The 19,881-nt window shown below is 45.2% G+C and overlaps 1 protein-coding gene across 1 annotated transcript; it reads left to right on the top strand.

The window, feature by feature from the left end:
• The first annotated feature begins 781 nt into the window (after positions 1-781).
• On the top strand, positions 782-14,963 carry LOC149332368 (uncharacterized). Its single transcript, XM_089557274.1, has 4 exons — positions 782-1,012; positions 3,954-4,227; positions 5,392-5,520; positions 7,064-14,963. The coding sequence occupies exons 1-4, from the start codon at positions 983-985 to the stop codon at positions 7,276-7,278; spliced, it is 648 nt and encodes a 215-aa protein (XP_089413400.1). The 5' UTR covers positions 782-982; the 3' UTR covers positions 7,279-14,963.
• Positions 14,964-19,881: the final 4,918 nt, after the last annotated feature.

Genomic DNA, 19,881 nt, shown 5'->3' with positions numbered 1-19,881 from the left:
TTTAAAAACTTGTGCCCCCGCAGGTTTATGAGATAATGTACAAGTGTGTAAATACTTGCTATGCTGATTTGTGTATATGCCTGCCCATGAAAATGTTGCTGTGGCCATGGTGCTGGAGTCTATTGCACGAAGTCCCAATCAGAATGAAGCCAAGTTGTAGTGGCTATTGCCGAGCTGGATGAAATTTTTGTTTTCACCATTTTCTGGCATTCCTAGCTCAGCCAGTGGCTCCGCACTGGTTGGCTTAGCTTAAAAACGAGGCCACAAATTGGTGCTGGTGCAAACAAAAGAGGTGCCCATGATGATACATATGGCCATGCACAGGCGTGCGCATGGTCTCTTAACTCTTAATACTATATGCGCCGCATTGAGAAAATTTGGTCTCCCGCGGGCCACATGTCCGAAAATAACAGAGGGGGAGGAAAGGTCAGTCGTAATGGCGCTTTTTTTTTTTTGGGGGGGGGGGGGTCAATCTCGCTGTGCGTTAAATAAATGAAACTACGGAAGAAAGCTTTCATTTTTGAGTCGCAGAAATTACCCTTCGGTTCTATGTTGTTGGCTTCAGAAAAGGCAAAAAAAGTTATCTACAGTAACTCGTATGCTACATGTAATAATTAAAAGCCAACACAAATATATGTATGATGCGTACTGAGCACAGCTTCGTCACGGCAAAGCTGCAAACGTTATGAACAAAAGAAATAGTCGCGCGCATGGTCACGTGCGCGAGGGCCACGTGATTCAGCAGACCAATCGTAGTACGAAGCAGTTCCGAAGCGCCGCTAGTGTTGTGCGTATTTTGCGGTGTTGTGGATTGTGGCGTGCGTTCGAAGAAGCATCTCGTTTATTTATTTCACGCATTTCATGGCCTCAATTACGCCCACGCCTTCGAAAATGTAAGGTTTACATTTGAAGAAGCAGCAAACGGCAATCGTGACGCTGATTTTCTGCATCAGCGCGATGTCGACGCCTTGAAGGCGAGGCGATGTTGTGGGTTCGGCGAATGTTGCCAAAGGTGAGGAGAGGAGTGTCTTATTTTGATGCGGAATGCGCGGAATATGTGCTGTTCGGTAAATGCTTTGTGCGAGCTCACTTAAAGTGTTTCCTTTTCGGCTTAGGGCTTCTACAGTGCCTGGCAAAGATGTGGCAGGTATTCAATTAATGATTCGTTAATTGCTGTCATCAGCGCCGTCGGGGATGACTGCGCCCCGGCGGCCAGCCTTTAGCTGAAGGCCAGCATTCACTCTTAAGGGGGTACATATGTTGCGTGCCATTTTCAGAGAGGTATGACCATCACGTCACGTTGTTTTCGTGCAGTCCACGTTCTCAACACGCGCGAACTCGTTCTAGAGTCGCGTGCAGATTGATTGTAACCAGTAGCTTGCAGTAGCTAATGTTCTAAAATGCAATGAATGCTGCAGTAATTGCGAACTCTACTCTCGGTGGACACCCGAACCGCGACGTGGGGGAGTTAAAGGGCGTATTAGAGAAGGTGCTGTATTTTATTTGAAGGCTACAGATTAATTTCGACCAGCTGAGATTCAGTAATGCGCAGTATGATTGCACAGCACACTGGATGTGTTGTGGGATTTGCATTTAGCGTCCATCGAAATTCGGTCGCCGCGGCCGAGATTCGATCTCGCGACCTCATGCTCAACCTGACCATTGAGCTACCGTGGCGGGTGCAGCTGCGGTCAAACTACTAAAAATTTTATGCTTTTTGATTTATTAGTGGCTCTTTATAGATGCTCATTGTACTATAGGGCAGGTGCAGAGTTTTAGTTTATCACTTGGATAATTTGAAGTATGAGCCCTGACTCTGTACATAAGAATCAGCCGCTGCTACTGATGGAGTTTCATCCAAGCATAAAAAAAAAAAACGCTCTCAGTTATGTCCAGATGGAACAGCAACTGTCACTTAAGGTCCCTGATGACAACGAACCTGACCTGACCACTTCCCATAAAACGCCACTTCAAACGAAACCATAGTGCTGAAAATCATACATTTTGTGATGCTATGTACTGGTATGTCTGGATGAAACTGTAGCATCAGCTATATTGTTCTGTCTGGGCGAAACGTTGGGCACTCTGAAAAAATTTTACCTCTGTTGGAGATAGGTCCACATGTAACAGTAACTGCCACTTGAGTTCTGTGATGACAACGAACTGGAACTAACCAAACCCAATCTTCTTGAGATGTAATGGCTTTTAAAAGAAAGCCACGCAAAATAATTATTTGTGCATGTTTAGGTGGTATATGCTGTTGCTAGTCTGGTTGAAAGCATCACCAGGACCAGTGGGGGAGTCTGGTATGGACAGAACTCTAGCAGCATTGTGTCGTTATTGCAGATGTATGCTTTTTCCTTTTTATTTTCATTTTATTTTTATGGGACCGTGAACTCGTGCAAAGCTTAGTCATTACATGGAACTTCGCCTCAAGTGTCTACCTACGCATTACTTCTATGGCTGTGTTGTGGTTGGTTCAAATAACTCACTGTAATAGGGCAATCTTATCTTATGAGAGGCTGTGTTTTCTTTGTTTTCACTCCTCTGTAACGGTTTCTCCAGTTTTATCTAGAGCAGTTTATAGAAACGTATTTGCGTAAGAGTACTTGCATGTCCATTTTCATGCTTGGGTTTGGTTCACTCCTTTTGTGTGGAATTTCATTTTCATCCTCGTGGGTCGTTTCCTTGCTATTTCTTTTTTTACATTTTTTTAATCTGTCTGCTGTACCATAGGTTTTGTTCAGCTCTGTGTCTGATTAATTTAGAGCATTTTTGTTCGATGCATGTCTTGCTTATGATGTATTTATTCACTTCTTTCCTGTAGTACAGTTTCCCACAATACTCTCTTGCTGGTAAATGTAGTGGTACAAATGGTTAAGCCAATAAAAAAAAGCCATCATAATGCTGGAAGCAGTGTGATCTATAGCTGTTTTCTATCATGATGGCTTGGTTTGTGGAGGTTTAACGTCCCAAAGCGACTCAGGCCATGAGGGACGTCGAGTGAATGGCTCTGGAAATTTCAACCACCTGGGGTTCCTCAACATTTGCTAACATCGCACGGTACACGGGCCTCTAGAATTTCGCCTCCATCGAAATTAGACCGCCGCGGCCGGGATCGAACCTGCGTTTTTTGGGTCAGCAGCCGAGCACCATAACCACTGAGCCATCGCGGCTGCTTTTCTACCATGAGTGAGCTGGGAACCACTTGAGCATTGGGTTGACAACCTGGTCAGGGTGATAGAGGAGTTCAGCAGAGAAGTGTTGTGACAGCATTGGATACAGGACTGTGCAGTTAGTTGGGGCCATAAAAATTACGCTTGTTCTATAGGAGTGCATGATAAGGCAATCCAAGAAATGTTTTACCATTTCGTTTCATTTGTTCACCCATGTATCGTACCACAATATTGCAGTAAAGCGACTTGTCCTGTAGGGTATGGATCCCTAAATGAATTTCATTGAAATCATGTACTTGAATAAGTGCACGTATGATTCTGTTCAGTATTGTTATCCATTCAAGTAGAATAGCAGGCTCCATTAAAGATTGAGGGTTTCAAATAATTTGGAAATATCATCAAGAAGACTTTATTTAACCATTTATCTATAGAGGCTCTTGTTTGTTGATGAGGTTGGGAAGTTTGCTGGGTTAGGATGGCTGCAGCTAGTACAGGACTGGTAAGAGGTGGCTGACCAGAAGAAAAAAGCAAAGAGAATGCCGAAACTCTGAACAAGTTCACTGCATGGCACATTCTTTCTCTAGCCTGCTGTGCAACGACAGAACAACTGATTCCGTTTCGTGATGTAACAATGCTCCGGGCTCAACGCCAGATGCTACTGTCTGTGTCGCAGCTATTGCTGTGGAAAGCCTCTACCCTGCAATGGACGTAGCCCGGCTGTTGATGATGATGATTATCTTCAGTTTGATCAGTGGCGCTCACTGGTCTCCTTCCCAGATGGTGGGCATCCTGTGGCTCCTGGTGCTTGGTGGCTGCAGTGTCCGTGCAGGCTGCCCGCACTGCACCACCCTGCGTTCCCTGGGGCCACCGCCGTCGGCCATAGTAGACATGCCGCCCCCACCACGCCTGCCCTCCTTCCCCAGCTGGACTGGCCCCGCGTGTGGCAGCAACCGCAGCCACAGCAGCCTCTGCCACCATGCACACCACCACGCAGGCATGTTTAATGCCTCTGTCGAGTCCACCGGCTGGTGGCTCATGGGGCCTAGCTCTGGTGAGTCTGGCAGTTCAGTTCAGGTGGCAGTTTGTTGTCATTTCTTTCATACCCTGACTTGATTTTGATTGATTGCATGTACAGAACGAAGAACGGACTTCATGGCACTGGTTTTTGTGGTCCTTGAGCTTGTTTGTGTTGTTTTGGTGATAGCAAAGATCTGTCAGCACATACAAGCAGGGTTCATTTCCAGACCTTTCAGTTTTTTGTTCCAAATCACACAGAAGTGTTTAAATTAGTGCCCCCTACCAATGCAGTGAGGAGCAAGCAGAGCTATGTGGGAAAACACTCCTGAGTGACTGGGTGAGCTTTGCTGAAGTTAGCTCTGAAAGCAAAGGGTGCAGCTGTGAGGATTTGTGCATCTGTGTTTTCATGGGCGGGTCAAGAAAGAAAAGTCTCAGGCACAGTGGTGCCACTAAGGCAAGAGGCTGCCCATTGCATTGCCAGTGGCCTGGCACATCACCCAGCCCCATGCACCACGGGCTCTATCCTCGTGCCCTGCTTCAGCCCGGAGCTCACTCTGTACTATCATCATCATCATCAGCCTGACTACACCCACTGCAGGGCAAAGGCCCATGTCTCGCCAATTAACCCTGTCCTTTGCCAGTTGCCGCCACTGTATCCCCGCAAACTTCTTAATCTCATCCGCCCACCTAACTTTCTGCCGTCCCCTGCTACGTTTGCTTTCTCCTGGAATCCACTCCGTTACCCTTAAGGATCAGCGGTTATCCTGCCTTCGCATTACATGCCCTGCCCAAGCCCATTTCTTCCTCTTGATTTCAACTAAGATGTCATTAACCCGCGTTTGTTCCCTCGCCCACTCCGCCCTCTTCCGATCTCTTAGCGTTATCATTTTCCTTTTCATAGCTCGCTGCGTTGTTCTTAACTTAAGCTGAACCCTCTCTGTTAGCCTCCATGTTTCTGCCCCATAGGTGAGTACCGGTAGGATACAGCTGTTGTATACTTTTCTCTTCAGGGATATTGGTAAGCTACCATTCATGATCTGAGAGAACCTGCCATATGCGCTCCACTTCATTCTTATTCTTCTAGTTATTTCCCTCTCATGATCCGGATCATGATCCGGATCTGCCCGTCTCTGTACTATACGATGGATAATTCATTAAAACATAGCGTGAGGAACCTGTGTGTCCCCCTCCCTCGCAGGAGGAGAAGGGGACAAGGCCTGGCCTCTGGCTGTGGTCCTGGTAGCTGGCTCGGCCACGGTCCTGGGTTCCGTCGTGCTGCTGGTTCTGTCCAAGAAAAAGCGGTGGCAGCCAGGCCGCTCCTCTCCAGGTGAGAAGACTCGCTCTGAAAGGCTGTGGTGCAGGCATTGTATGCGCTGTGCTGTGTCGGGTTCTGTCGCATCCAAAAAAAGAGGAACGATATATAAAACTAACAACATAGAATTGAAATACGCCCTGTTGTAAAGTACAGTACAAACTCGGAGGATGAATCTCAGGGGGCCACGAAAAATTTCTTGTCATCCAATTTATCTCTATTTCACAAATTAATCCATGCCACTCGGTCACCTTTATCGCACCTGCAACGACCCTCTTATTCATGAACCAGATCGCACAATAACCTCAGCTACACGCGCATTTATGGCAGTACTCACGCCTTTAACTTTTCTCCGCTCCCACGTGCTATATGTCAATGGAATGATCTTCCAAACTGCATCGCAGCGCAACCACGGCACGTTTCATAATCATCTGGTCAAACATTATATTGATAACACCGAGCACGTTTTCTTCTTTGCCCGAGTCGTGCCTTTTTTTTTTTTGTCGCACCCTGTTTATTAGCCCATTTGCCTTCCTGTGTATTTGTTCATGTTCTTTTTCCCCCGTTTACTATTATGTCTTATTTATATTTAAATTTTTTTGATCCAATGTTTTTCTGCATGTATTTTGCACAGTCGTGATAATTTGTAATCAGCTTTTAGAACGTAACAGTGTTTGTTTCTATGCATTTTTGGTTTTTTCTAGCTACTGTTGTACATATTTATTGCTCCCCCCTTACACAATGCCTCCCTGGAGTCCTGTAAGGTATCTGTAAATAAATAAATAAACAAAATTTGTATGCAGATCCACTGGAAATGTATTCATGGAGATCTGTTTTTGGCTGACAGAATTTATTTACGCTAGTGCGCCGCTCACCTGGCAATCGCGACGCATGGGCCACGTGCCGCCGTTCACCGCTCGCACTGCGCGCTGTTCTTCACTGCTAGTGGTGCTTACCATACGATAGCAACTTCGGCAATGTGCGGTGCTTTGTGTTAGAGGGTGCGGTCGTGGCTCACACGTTTGTATCATCCACAGTTTAAACGGCTGTGTTACATCACTCTTGCCATAAAAGGAGTAACTGAGGCCTAACATTGCTAGCTACAATTTTGAGCGCATTTTGGCGTTGTTTTTTATGCTTTGTTTGCACTTTGTTGTTGCTTTTGTTGTCGTCATTGGTAGGCCTACTTTTAGGCACTATGGTCAGGCGCTATCAACGCCCATACAGCTGCCAAGGTCCTCAAGGGTGAGGACAAGACCCCTTCTCATCTTCTAGAGATTTTGAGCTTTGGAGGTGTTGTAAATGCCCCACTACATGGCGCAAAAGCAGAGCCTGTGGTCTGTACATATTGTTTTTATGCTTTGTTTTATGTTTTATGCTGCTTTCTTGTGTGCAGTTGGAGACGGGATTGTGGAGTACGCAATAAAGAGCGTGCATGCAGTGTAGTAATAGTGTTTTGTTTGTACAGTGGGTAGTGACTAGTATGTGGCATCATGTACAAGCCGGGCTAGCATGCGCAGTGGGGACTTAACACCCGAGCCTACCGCTTTCTGTGCAGGCCACACCGGCCTGCCCGCTGCCCTGTTGCCTTCCAAGGGCATCCTGGTGGGGGCGTCCCTGCCAGCTGCGGGTGGCGCCTACGACAACTCGGCCTTCGCGGAGAACGTCGCCGTCATGGGCGGCGGCCAACGCGCATCCCTGCTGCGCCAGCTGCAACCGCCGTCTCTCGGGGGTTACCGGCAGCTACCACCACACCAGGGACCACCCCAGTGAGCTGGGCCAGGCAGCGTGGTGAACACGGTACCACGTGGTCCCCCTTGGCCACAGCGCTTTCATTTTGTGCCACACTGTTGGGCCAGCTCGAGGTGACCGGAGACGCAAATATTTGCTACTTCGTCAGCTTTTCTGGGTTTTCGAGGAATTGCTCTTGCCAATTTACGAGACAGTTAGCAGACGTTGTGTTCTGAGCATTCACTGCGTCAAACTGTCGTTATTCAGGCTATCAGACTCGCCTCAACTTGACGTCGATGATACGAGGAGCTTGTTTTGTTTTTGTGGGGGTTTTTTGTTTGTTTTTTTTTGTACAATGATAATGTTTTAGTGTGACTAGTCATGGTTGTGCATTCGTGCAAGCAGATGACAGGTTTCTTAGCCCGGTTAGTCTATACTGTGCGATGAGTGATGAATGGCGTCACATGCTTCTCCCTAGCTTACAAACCAAGCCGGAACTGCTGAGCACGAATTCTACTGTTATGAATCACTGAGTTCATGGTAGCATTTGGTATCCATGGCTATTGCTGCCGAGGCTCTGTGCATCACATGTGCAAAAAACGGCCTCAAATTTTGTTGTCACCACTCCTTAAAATGCGTACTGCCAGCTTTCATGATGACTAGGTAGAAAATGTATGTGTAAGGTACTCAGTATAGCCACATGCGATACCCTCTCTTATGTGTTTCGTGCTTTGTGCCAGACTCACTGATAGACCTCTGCCTGTTGGCATATGTGACATTAAAGGGACACTGAGGAGAAATTGAAGTTGACTTGCATTGACAGAATACCAGCTCCTGATTACAAAAACGCCACTCATACTGACAACAAAGCTCTTGTAACGTAGAAAAGAGCAAGAACCAAAATACAGGTATCGCCGCCACAGGCCAAACTCGCAAGTACAAGCGTCATGACGTCATAGGACAAAGCAGTGTTGCTAGAACCAATAGTTCTAGCAACACTAGGCCACGAATCACTGAGGCGCAGCAAATGCATGCGCAAATCTCCTTGACGTCGCCAGATGGTGCCACGTGCCCGGCAGCTACGCGTGCTCCTGAAGCATCGGGACAAATCAGCGCCTGTTTTCCGGCGGTAGGCGGGCTCCCGGTATTCCGCTAGCGGTAACAAGGTACACGGTATGCTAAAGGTGTCTATTTGCGAGAACTTCGTTGACGACTTCGAGAACGAGATCCATCGTAACGCTGGCAAAACGCCAGTGCAAACGTAATCGAAGCGACTGTAGCGACTGCCGCAATAGCCGATAGATGCCTTCAACGTGCGGCCGGCGGTAGCTTTCTTTTCGGCTGCTGCTAGGCCGCACTGCTGGCTGCCAGAAATCATGGAGTCTGCGCTACGTCATGCGCACGTCATGTTTCACGTCTCTTAGTCCTGTGTCGTCATAGGAGAATCCCAAGTTTGAATCAGAGCGGCGGGAAAAACTTTTTCAACTTCGAATCCAAATTTCTTAGAAATAAATGCATCTTTCGCTGCCGGCCAAGTGGCAACAAAGCCATGACATGCCGAACTATCGGATTTTACTATAAAAAAAATATTAATAGTGCTCTCCTCAGTGTCCCTTTAAGAGGAGGATGCGGCCTAATTGAGTCTGTAGGAAGGGATTCGGAACATCTGTTTTGTTCTCCTTGCCTGTGTCTGCGCCAGTTTCCCTGTAATGACCAGAGTACCTCTCGGTGCACCCCTTGCTGTCAAGCACCGAGTGTTTTTGCTAACCAGGTCAGTCACATATGCCCCGGTGTGACGTAGGCTGGAAGAGTGCTGGTTTATGAACGCATTTCTGCATCTTTTGAGTATGGGTGTTCCAGATATTTTTCTTTCTTTACTTTTTCCAGCAGTCTCACTCCAGCACTCAGGTCACAAAGCATGCAGTAAATTTGAGTGGGAAACATTTTTTTTTTTTTTCTTAGCCTATATGTACCAAAATGTCAGTACTAGGCTATGTTTGAATTTTGTCTTGTTTGTGCTTGCTGTTGCCTTAATTCGGTGCCAGTGGCAGAGTGCTGCATCTGCAATGGGAGTAAATTGGCAGCACCAAGAACTTGGCAACCTGTCGTAAGGGGGGAGGGAGATTCTTTCTGCTGGCATCTTATACTTTTTTTTTTGCAAATTCTAACCTTTATGACCCTGACAGATGAGCCTCAGACTAATGTTATGGTTCTAAGCAGTGCGAAACAATTCCTTTCAGAATAATAGCGGTTGGCTTGCAACACCAGATGTGGCACTCTATTGGTGTAGAACCCGTAGGACTGGAGCTCGGGCTGGCACTCTTGTTCCAACTTCTGCCATTTATCACAAAATGTATCCACAACGTCATGATGGGAAGCACAGTGGAAGGTTTGTACTAGAGGTGTAGTGTTTAAAAACTGAGCAATCGAACGTGTGACCATTTTGCATTTAACGTTGGGTAGCAGTAGGCCAATAGGTGCTGATACTATGTGCACCTAATGCTTAGCCACCAGTGTCAGGGTGTATAACAGATGTGCAGTCAGGCCAGAATGTAACTCATACATGCATACGCAATACTTTTCTACTTTGAAGCTAGATATTGCTTTAGAACCGGTTTATGTATGAGAGTTGATAGATCCTTCAACCAGAAACAGGAATCGGGCTAGTAGCATGCTGCAGATATAAGTAGAGAGGTAAAGTATTTTGTTTTGTTCACAGATGCTGTTCACATTTCATTCTGGTCCAACTGTACACGCGGTGGTATCGTTCGGAACCGCATATCTACTTGGTACATCCTGTACACTTCTTGTTTCCAACAGGATTTAGTGAGGCATTTTTTGAAGCATTTTTGGAGTGTTTACTGCTTGCACCTGCCTCCATTGCCTTGATTGTGTCCCCAGCTGTAGGGTGGGTGTGATCTGTCTGGGACTACATTTTCTGGTAGGGAGAGAGGCGGTCTTTTTGCCTGTGCCAACAATATTTAGGCAGCTACTGAGAAAACTTTTGTGATGACGCCAAGTTTCTTTCCATGGCTGCTCGTGTTGGCATGCAGAATTCAGCTAGGCTAGGGCACTCTGTTAGAGACTGGCACACAGCTTTCTCGAGCTGCAGTTGGATACTCCTTGCTTTCAGTGCGGGCACTGTTTTAGTATAGCCAGTTAAGCATGTCCTTAAAGTGCCAAGTGACTTTACTTGGAAGAAAAGAAGGCTTTATCTTGCACCACCCCTGAGGACATCGTGAACGTCTGTCACCAAGCATTTGTAGCATGGAATATGTGAGGCAAAGTTCACAGACGCAATTAGTTCTGGCAAGTGACTGTGGCCTCTTTGCCATCGTCAACAAGATGGCGAGTTCTTAGGCATGTTTGCAGCCGCTGCAGGCTAGTTTAGAGCATGGTGAGGCTTTGAATCTACTTTACAGCACTTCTACGTGACAGACCACACGAGCTCGAAGCAGAGCTTAATTGGGAGTGATGGTAATGTCCAGCTTCACTGCAACCTGGCTTGCCACTTAGACAATGCTACTCAATACCACGTGTAATTATTAAGTTTAGAACGCGTGTGCAGCAATTGACTTTTTTTTTCTCTTTATGTCTCTCACCATATGCATGCCACCCTATCTGGTCACATTCCTTCAGAATTTATGCTTTGCAAACTGCAGCATTTATCTGTTTTCTTGTGTAATGAATGTAATGGAAAGATGAGTGGGACATTATATATATATATATCTTGAGATATCACTGGTAAGCCTAATCCTGGTGTGGTTCAGAGAGAGTCCCTTGACATGCTGCTTTGATGCTACCTTTTGGTTCTGATGTGCACAGTACTAATCGCTGGTACGCTTTGTTCTCACAGAATTTTAAGTGAACTTTACTTTCTTCTTGAAAATGTTTTTGGAGCACTTGCTTTTCCTCAGAACTGCATTTTTTGTGTTTAAACTGCGCGGAGATCTGAGTGCGTGCCATTTAATGCCAGCAGCCCATTTCCTATATGCTGTTTATAATGGATGGAGATAATGATACTCATGCGCTATTTGGTGAGCCCCTTGGAATCATTAAAATCATTTCATGCTTGGTAAGATATATTAGTTTCAGCCAGTGAGGTGATGTAAATTTTTGGAATCCACTGGTTGCAGGGACACAAGCGTATATTGGTGTCGTGTTTAAGATTATGTTGAAGACATTCTGAAAAAATAAAGAAATAATGTTGCCGCATATAAGTTGACTCCAAATGTAGCTTAACTGCCCCCAATTCGTAGCTCTTGCTGACGAAAAAATTAGTCAACTCCAAATGTGAGTTGACTAGCACACCCCTGTGTAGCTCCTTGCAGGATGGCATTACGGCACGTGTAACGCGTAACAGTGTACTCACAAGGCCAGCAGTTGTAGGTGATCAGACGGCACCGTATCTTTCCTCTCATATTTGTGTATGGCCCAGCTGACTAGGCACCAAACCAGACCAATCAAACTTTTAACGATCCTGCAGTTTCAGATTCCAACCCCACACGACCACAAGTGTTCAGAGGCTTCCGGAAGTTCTCTCAAGTGTCATTACCTCTCGTCTGGGAAAGTGACTGCAGGCGTATGCGAGTCGGGTAAACGGCACATGATTCGAATTTTCGTTAGCGGTACTGATCTGCATACAAATTGAGGATTTTCTTTGACACATGGAGCTCCATACATCTTGCTTGGAACGAGCACCATCACGGAAAGCGTATACTTGTGGCTTGGCCAAAACTACCTTAGCCCCCACAAACTGGTCGACTTCATAATAGGTCAACCTGTACGCGGCAGTACAGTAGACTCCTGTTAAGACAAACTCGCTTAAGATGAACCCTCGGTTAAGATGAACAGTGGTGGTCGTTTGTTTGGTTTCCCGTAGAGTCAATGCAAAAAAAATCCGCTTAAGATGTACACTGCACACGTGCTAATTGGTTAAGATGAACTTTCACGACCAGCCGCGCCCAAGCCATGCAGCTTTACTCGACCATTTGAGCAGTATTTCAGCGGAAGGAAAGAAAAAAAAGCTAAAAAAAAATTAAAGCTTTTTTGCACCGCCGACGATCCATGCGACGCGGGAAGGCACAGAGACCTAACCACGTCTCCGTTGAAAGGGCGATTCTGTTAAAGCAGAGCTGTCGCTGCTCCTCCCCTGTGAGGGCACTGAAGGATATCTTGGAAGGTTTAATATGCCTACGCTTGTAGCAGCCAGACGATTTTCTTGACAGACACAACAAAAAAAAATAACGGACTGGGCAACACTCAACAGTGCCTGATGCACTGCACTAGTAGTGCAGTAAATGCTTATGTTGCAGTTATTTTTTTCCTAAAAGACTATTTCATGGCTTTGTTCACATATATGAAGTATTGCGACACACACTGCATGCTCAAACATAATTTTTAGAAGCACTCCTGATTAGAAGAACTTCTGATAAGATGAACAGTCTTCATGGTCCCTTGGAGTTCGTCTTAAAGGGAGTCTACTGTATACAGTAATTTTATACAGGTAGACATCATTTCAATGTAACAGTCTGTGTTGTAAAAAACATATTAACATTAAAATTACAATTTTAAAGTTAGTTCACTCTCAGTTATTGAGTGCACATTTGGTAAAAGCGTTTTAAGAGCTACATGTCTCAAGAACATGCGACATCTGCCTTGCATTTTAGGGGTTGGGAAGGTTGGCATGTCTTCAGGCTTTTTACGCTCGCGGTGCTTTATTGTGTGGTACTTTAGTGACTTTGATACGTGGCATCTTTGTTTTACGTTATTGCCTAAGCTGGATTGAAAAAGGGGTGCATTTGCTAAAATGCAACGCTCGATATAGTATATATATATTTTTTTCTTTTGCTGTGTTTTAGTAGGGGGAGGTGTGGTTTCAAGAACAGCTGAGGTTTTTCTAGCTTTACTCAACTGCAGCTGTTGAGGTGTAATTTGTACTGCACTGTCGTCTTGCAGCACACACTTGAGTATCCCTTTGTGCTTGTGACAGCGTAGTAGTTTTATTTTGGCATTGTTATGTTATTTTTCGTATGGTAGGAATCCTTTGTGTGTGGCTTACGCCTTTTGCCAAGTCACTCACCAAGAGTTAACGTTGTAAGTGACCTTCAAGATGTGCTTTCATTATTCCTTGTGGTATTTGTTCACCTGACATGCATACTCGAGATGCTACCGATCTGAATAGTGTGCTTTGATCTCGTGTCACATTTCTAGTCCATGTCACCGCAGTAAGGCTCCTCATTTTTTTTAATTTGTTACCTTTTTCCTGAAACTTTTAAGTATTTATTTGCAGTTTGCTATTGTTGATCTCCTTGGCACTAATTTGTTTGAGTTTGAGGGACATCGGTGATCTCAGTACCTAGGGGATCTAAAATACTCATCACAGGCTCACAAGATCCTTGAGTACACCAGACGCTTGTGGAGTTGTAGCAGCTTTTACTTGTGTTGTGTCTGCAGGTTTCTTCAATTACTGCACAGCTTTTTAACTTTTTGTGCCGTGAGTTGACAAACCTTGCAAAGCAAAGCACGCAGTAAGGTTTCCATTCTCGTTGTCTTCTTTGTGCAATAACCTTATTCTCGAGATTGCTCTTTCTTTTTGCTTTTCCGTGGTTTCTCCTTCTTCAAACATTTTCATTTCTTACTGTGTGTTCCTTGTAACTAGTCACATCATTAAGATGCTTCTTGGTGTTTGTAGGTTTGCAAAAAGTGCTTTCCGCAGCTCACCATATTACTCAATAGACTGTTCTGACTGCTAGCAGCACACATGGCATTGTAACACAAGTTTAGTTTTCACATTTGCAAGAGAGCATGTGTTTGACTCTTTGATGTGAACAGTGCAAAAGTGTATTCTGTCTTGTCTGAACCTATTAGCATTTCTATGCATTTGGTATTTATATATTTGCTGTTTAATACGGGTTTCAGTGCATTTACTGTGGCTTATGGCATGATCAGCCTGTTAAGTATGGCTTCTCATTTTGTAAAGTTTAAAGCAATGAAAACATTCTATGTTACTGCTCTCTCAAAATAAAAGAAAAAGAGAGAAACACTAGTAACGGCTGTAGCAGTTTTTTTAGATTTCCTGCTGGTATTGAAACTCTACTTCATTGTACCCTATGGTACTGTGGACTTGCATGATGGTTCGTTAGGGTGTCATAATGATACGCCATAGAATGATCTGTGGGTTCGATAAAATTTTTCATGGAGGAGTTTCAAGCTCAATGGGTGCTTGCAATTCGATTCATTGTGAATGTTATTTTTGTTCATTGAGTCAGTTTGACAGTATTGTTGCATATTTATTTGTTATTGAAATTACACTCTTGTGCTGTGTAATCCTCAAAGCTAAGTTCTGCGTTTCATGTTCTGTGTTTCACTTGTTAATTTACATGTATACAATGCGAAATGAGCCATATTTTTTAATTTTTAGTGCACACCATATTCCTGCAATAGACATATGCGCCTGGAGCTCGTGCTTAGTCTCTCGACACTCGTCAGGGAATTTTTTCTCTAGTGCGTGTTTTCTTGACTGCACTTGCTTTGCGTGTAGTGGTACTTCGCCATTATATATACATACATTTTTTTGCTGCTGCTTAATATTTTTTTAATGTAATCTCACATTGTATTTGTAACTGAAAATTCTCTTGTGAACTTTGCATCATGTGTAGTGTATCTTTTCAACTACAGCACAGTCTTTCTATCACTCGCCAAATAAACTTATTGAATACAGCGGATATTCTTGTTGCTTTGTCATTTATTGACGAGTCCCGAATTATGTATTTGGTGATGTCCTACGCATACAGAGCTGGACAGTATTTCATCTTTCATGTCTTCTTTTTGTGCTCTTTCTGGATATCATTTGCAAAACTGAGCCAACACCTCCTGTATTTTTTTCAATGTCCGTTAGACATGGTTGACCCGACCGATCACCTGCTCCACAGTTGTGGGGAAGGAAACTGTCTTGGTGGATTGGTTTGGTTTGTGGGGTTTAACGTCCCAAAGCGACTAAGGCTATGAGAGACGCCTTAGTGGAGGGCTCCGGAAATTTCGACCTCCTGGTGTTCTTTAACATGCACTGACATCGCACAGTACACGGGCCTCTAGAATTTCTCCTCCAAAGAAATTCAACCGCCACGGCCGGACTCGAACCCGCGTCTTTCGGGTCAGCAGCCAAGCACCATAACCACTGGGTCACCGCGGTGGTCTTGGTGGGTGACGCGGATGAAATGAAGCAGCCACAAGCAACCTTGGAGATCGGCGCAAGCAGTCACTTCTAGAGTCTCTCCACGTGGGTTGCGCCGTGTCATAGCAACTAACTGAATTAAGGCGTCCAGACGGCTCCTATTATGAAGTGAGCAGTGCAGCTGGGATTGAAAAAAATAGAGGTGCTGACTGAGCATAGGCCTTATGCTTGAAAGAATTTGCTGATTGGCATGAAATTTTGAGTTGTAGAAATGACATCTCCCATCCGTGTGTAAATGAATCGCCAAGAAGTTTTTGGCTGTTACTTGGCGGAAACTGTATGACTTGAGATATTGATGACAGAGCTCTGGCTTAGATGGTGCTCTTTATGCTTACAAAACTAACTCCCAGAAAACTGGCGGATTTTAAAACAGAGTTTTTTAACCGATATTGTTTCACGTGAGTAACATCTGGTGCTTTCTGGCAGTACTGGTTCTGTTTACATAAACACTTTGTATACCTGTAACATGGTGCCACAAGTGCTATGTAGTGCTGAGGTGAAAAAAGAACAATTAGTGGGAAGAGTCGCAAACAGTGACATATGTGAAGTATAGATGGCGTCTAAAGGTTAATAGCGGAGATTCATAATGTTACCTCCGTTTTCGTGATGCTGTGTTCAGGCAAACATACGCCAAGGTTTATTTCAAATGTAAGGCATTGGGAACTAAAAACGTCTGTTCCCGCTTAAGGTCCAGGGAACAAAAACACTTTCATTCATCAAGATGTTTTCTTCTCATGCCATTATAGAGTAAGAAATCTTGCCACTAGAAGCTCTGTTCGTCAGGAAGCTTGCCGTGTAGTGAGTGGTGAAGCAATAATAGTAAAAAATTAAAGGTGCACTTAGGTCTCCTTACTTGCGAAAATGCGAAGGTATTTCGAGTTTTGTTGCCTCCCCTGTTACTTAGTAATGTAATTAATGATTTTTATTTTATTAATTTGTGTGACGGGATTTACCACACTGATAGACGTCAGAAACGGAGCAGTGGTTTATTGGTTTGGCAGCGCGTAGTCTGCCAGGCAGCCACACTTCTCATCTTCGTCTGCCTCTAGCTGTTTGGCTCAACTTTGTCACTACAATCTAGCCTTTGCAGGAAAGGGGGGAGCCATCCTGACGACTCAAGGCAACGGAATGATAGCGGGTCATAATATGGCTTCAAGTGGTCAACGTGGACAATCTCGCGGCCAAGGCTGCGTGGGTTGCCGGAGTGGGCTAAAGGTTCAACGAGGTAGTGGTTTGTTGGTTTGGCAGCACATAGTCTGCCGGCAGCTGCACTTCTAATCTTCGTCTGCTTCTAGCCCTTCGGCTCAACTTCGTCACTACAAATTATTTTATTTACTTATTTTTATTTTTATCTTGTTTAGTAATTCGGTCATTTAAATGCCATTCAATCATTATATTAATCATAATTAAATAATAATTGCACTCTTACTGGATGATCGACAGTTCATGACACGCTCTGTCCACAGCCCGTGGTGACACATCCTGTCCACACCACTCATGAGGCAAGAAACGCTTTTGCATTAAAACACTGAAAAATTACATGCAACAAATTCAGTGCTGTAGCTACCATAGACGTGCAGAGTAAAGCTGCGTCTGTGGCACACCACCGGATACACTTGCATTCACTGAATTCTGACACATATATTTGTAGACGTGGATCACCGATATGGGTTTTTAACTTTTTATCAAAGATTTTGAAATTAAGTAGTATGATGTTGACAAGCAGCATCGATAGAAGACAAGAAATAACTCGCAGGACAGTTACCATGCACTGTGTAACTCGAGATTCAGCGACAGCTGTTAGGTATTTTTATTTCACGAGGTAGATAATATAGGAGCAACTTCGTAACAGAGTGCTCCTTTTAGTTTTTCGACACACATTAGAATGTAGGTCGAAGAACGATCGTTCTTCGACAAGCACATCTCCAGTCCGCCTCTCCAGATGTTCATTTTGCATCTACTTGCCGTACCCTTCTTCCACAGTAATTCAAATTACTATGGAAGAAGGGAATCACCCAGAGAATCCTCACGGTGATTCCCATAGCAACCACCCTCCGACTGCGCCTACTTTTATGCTCTCGCCACAGCCTCGAGTCTCTGGTAACCGCTGTATGTTGCACATATCATACGCCTTAACCATATACTAAAGCTCCTCCATTCCACGGTAACCGTGCACCTAGATCTTGATGGCTCCTCTGTGGTAACCACCATGCCATCCTCATTTTTTTTTCTTCCGCTACTGCGTGCGCTTGTAGGAAAGTGCTCACCCAAGTAACGCAGTATTGTAATATAAATAACCCGGGTATTGTAATTTGGTAGTCCACTCGGGGATGAAGATTGGAATTTAATTAACTTAGATCAAACCATAGCTCTCTCGCACTCAACTCATTATTTAAAAACTGCAGGTTTTATTAAAAGATATGTGCGCACAGTATTGTGATATGGTCCACTCGCGCAATTATTTTCAAGCAGTGGTGCTATTAAATGACAGCCGAAACGCGCGAAGGCGCGCGCCTCGTGTGCTGTGATGTCAGTGCACGTTAAAGATCCCCTAGGTGGTCGAAATTTTACGGAGCCCTCCATAATGGAGGTGAAACGCAAAGGCGCCTGTATGCTGCGCGCGATGTCAGTGAACGTTAAAAAATCCCCGGGCGGTCGAAATCATTCCGGAGCCCTCCACTATGGCATCTATTTAATTTTCTTTTTCTTCGCTAGCTCCCTGGGCCCACTTTCCTCCCAGGGAGCTAGCGAAGAAAGAGAGGATTAAATATAGGTGCCATAGTGGAGGGCCACCTTCCTCCTCCGGAGCCCTTCACTACAGCGTCTATCATAGCTAGCCTGAGTCGCTTTGGGACGTTGAACCCCATAAAACCAAACCACCTTCCTCCTTTCCCTTACGGCGCGGTTCGGATGTCCACCGAGATGTGAGACAATTATTGCGCATTTCCGTTAATTCCTAAAAAAAAATTTTTCCCAAGTAAATCGATATAGTATATCATCAGACAAGCGTACAAGACCCCCTCGGTCTACCGCGTTCCACGTCAACAGAGAGGCTCTTAGGGATCGGCATACTCACGTACGACACCTCACGTACAACACAAGCGGAGAGACACACGTACCCGTACCAATGCGGGCGGAGAGCCATATATTCTCCCGACTAGGAACGGGCAACGCACCTCCGAGAGGAGTCGCGAAAATTCAGCTACCTAAACATTTTGGGAAGAACCTGCTCATAAAACCACTCCACAAGAACATATCCCGTGTACCACGAGGGCCGTTTACGGGCTAGAGCACGCGCTCTGCACGACTACGGACAGCACTCGGAGCGGTGTACGTGGATGCTGCGAGTACGAGCACAACAAGGTCTACGCTTTGGTGGCTGTGGATGGGCCCGACGGACTGCTGGTATAGCCGCAACTATCAAAACAAGCTCCTCCGAGATCGCGGAGGAGACGGCAAGTAATGCTATGGTAATATTAATTGCCACTGATATTATTTTCAGCGACTCAAATTCGGCGTTCACAATTTCGTGAGGGGCCTTAGCAGTCTTGAAAAAGCAGCCCAGTCGCACTCGGACAATCGCCTAATTCATCCGGGGTTTACGAGAGACGGCATCCGTGACCTCTTTTATGGCATTACCTGGTGGTGGCCGGGTAAGGACAGGCGAGTTTATTTTCCCTCCTGCTAAAACGCTGTCCAAAGAAACGCGTGGAGACGGCATCAAACGCGCTCGAGCCATAACGAACCTCGCGAACGGTACCCCTCGCAATACCAACGCGGCACTTGCATATCTTATGGAATTGTAGGGGAGAACCGCCTCCGTCGGGTGTAAATCCCTTTTATCGAGCGGTGGGAAAGCTGTGCTGGCCAGCTCAGACAATTAAGACGCTAGTTAGGGCCGTCGGATGGGCCAACCAGGTCGATCGCCTACAGTCATGGACTAACGGCCACCTAACACGGCCCTCCCATCTCTTTTTGACGAAATAAAGTGTTTTCCAATCCAATCCCAATTAAATGAGAATTCAAAAGGACACGTGGCGGCTCAACTATGTCCGAAACCGGGATAACTGCTCGGCGCAGGTAAACTTCATCGCGGCATAGAATGTCCTATGATATTTTTCAGTTGCTTTAAACTATAGCCGCCTCTATTTTTCCGTTTAAACGTACACAAAAATATCCAAACCGATCTTTACTCGTAATCGCGCAGCGGCTACCCCACACCGAACAACACACGATCGAGGTTTGCGAAGTCGCGGAAATGAGAAATTTGCCAGCGATGGTTTGCTCAGCTGTATAACATGTGTAATGGCACAAAAACCACGTGGCATGCAGTGAAAGCGGCTGCTGCGGTCGAGTGACGCAATTTCGACAGCTGTGGCAATTTTTAGACTGTCAGTTAACGCGCTGGG

This window comes from Amblyomma mixtum, chromosome 8 (assembly GCF_055824585.1).
Source record: "Amblyomma mixtum isolate Tamu chromosome 8, ASM5582458v1, whole genome shotgun sequence".
In the NCBI taxonomy this organism is placed as follows: Eukaryota; Metazoa; Arthropoda; class Arachnida; order Ixodida; family Ixodidae; genus Amblyomma; species Amblyomma mixtum.
Note: the sequence above shows the minus strand (reverse complement) of the source record. Positions and strands in the feature narration are given on the sequence as shown.

Excerpts from the sequence above, each read along its gene's own strand:
- LOC149332368 (XM_089557274.1), top strand. The coding sequence starts at position 983 with ATGTTGTGGGTTCGGCGAATGTTGCCAAAG. Across the intron at positions 1,013-3,953 it reads TTCGGCGAATGTTGCCAAAG|ATGGTGGGCATCCTGTGGCT; the intron begins GTGAGGAGAGGA and ends TCTCCTTCCCAG. Across the intron at positions 5,521-7,063 it reads GCCAGGCCGCTCCTCTCCAG|GCCACACCGGCCTGCCCGCT; the intron begins GTGAGAAGACTC and ends CTTTCTGTGCAG.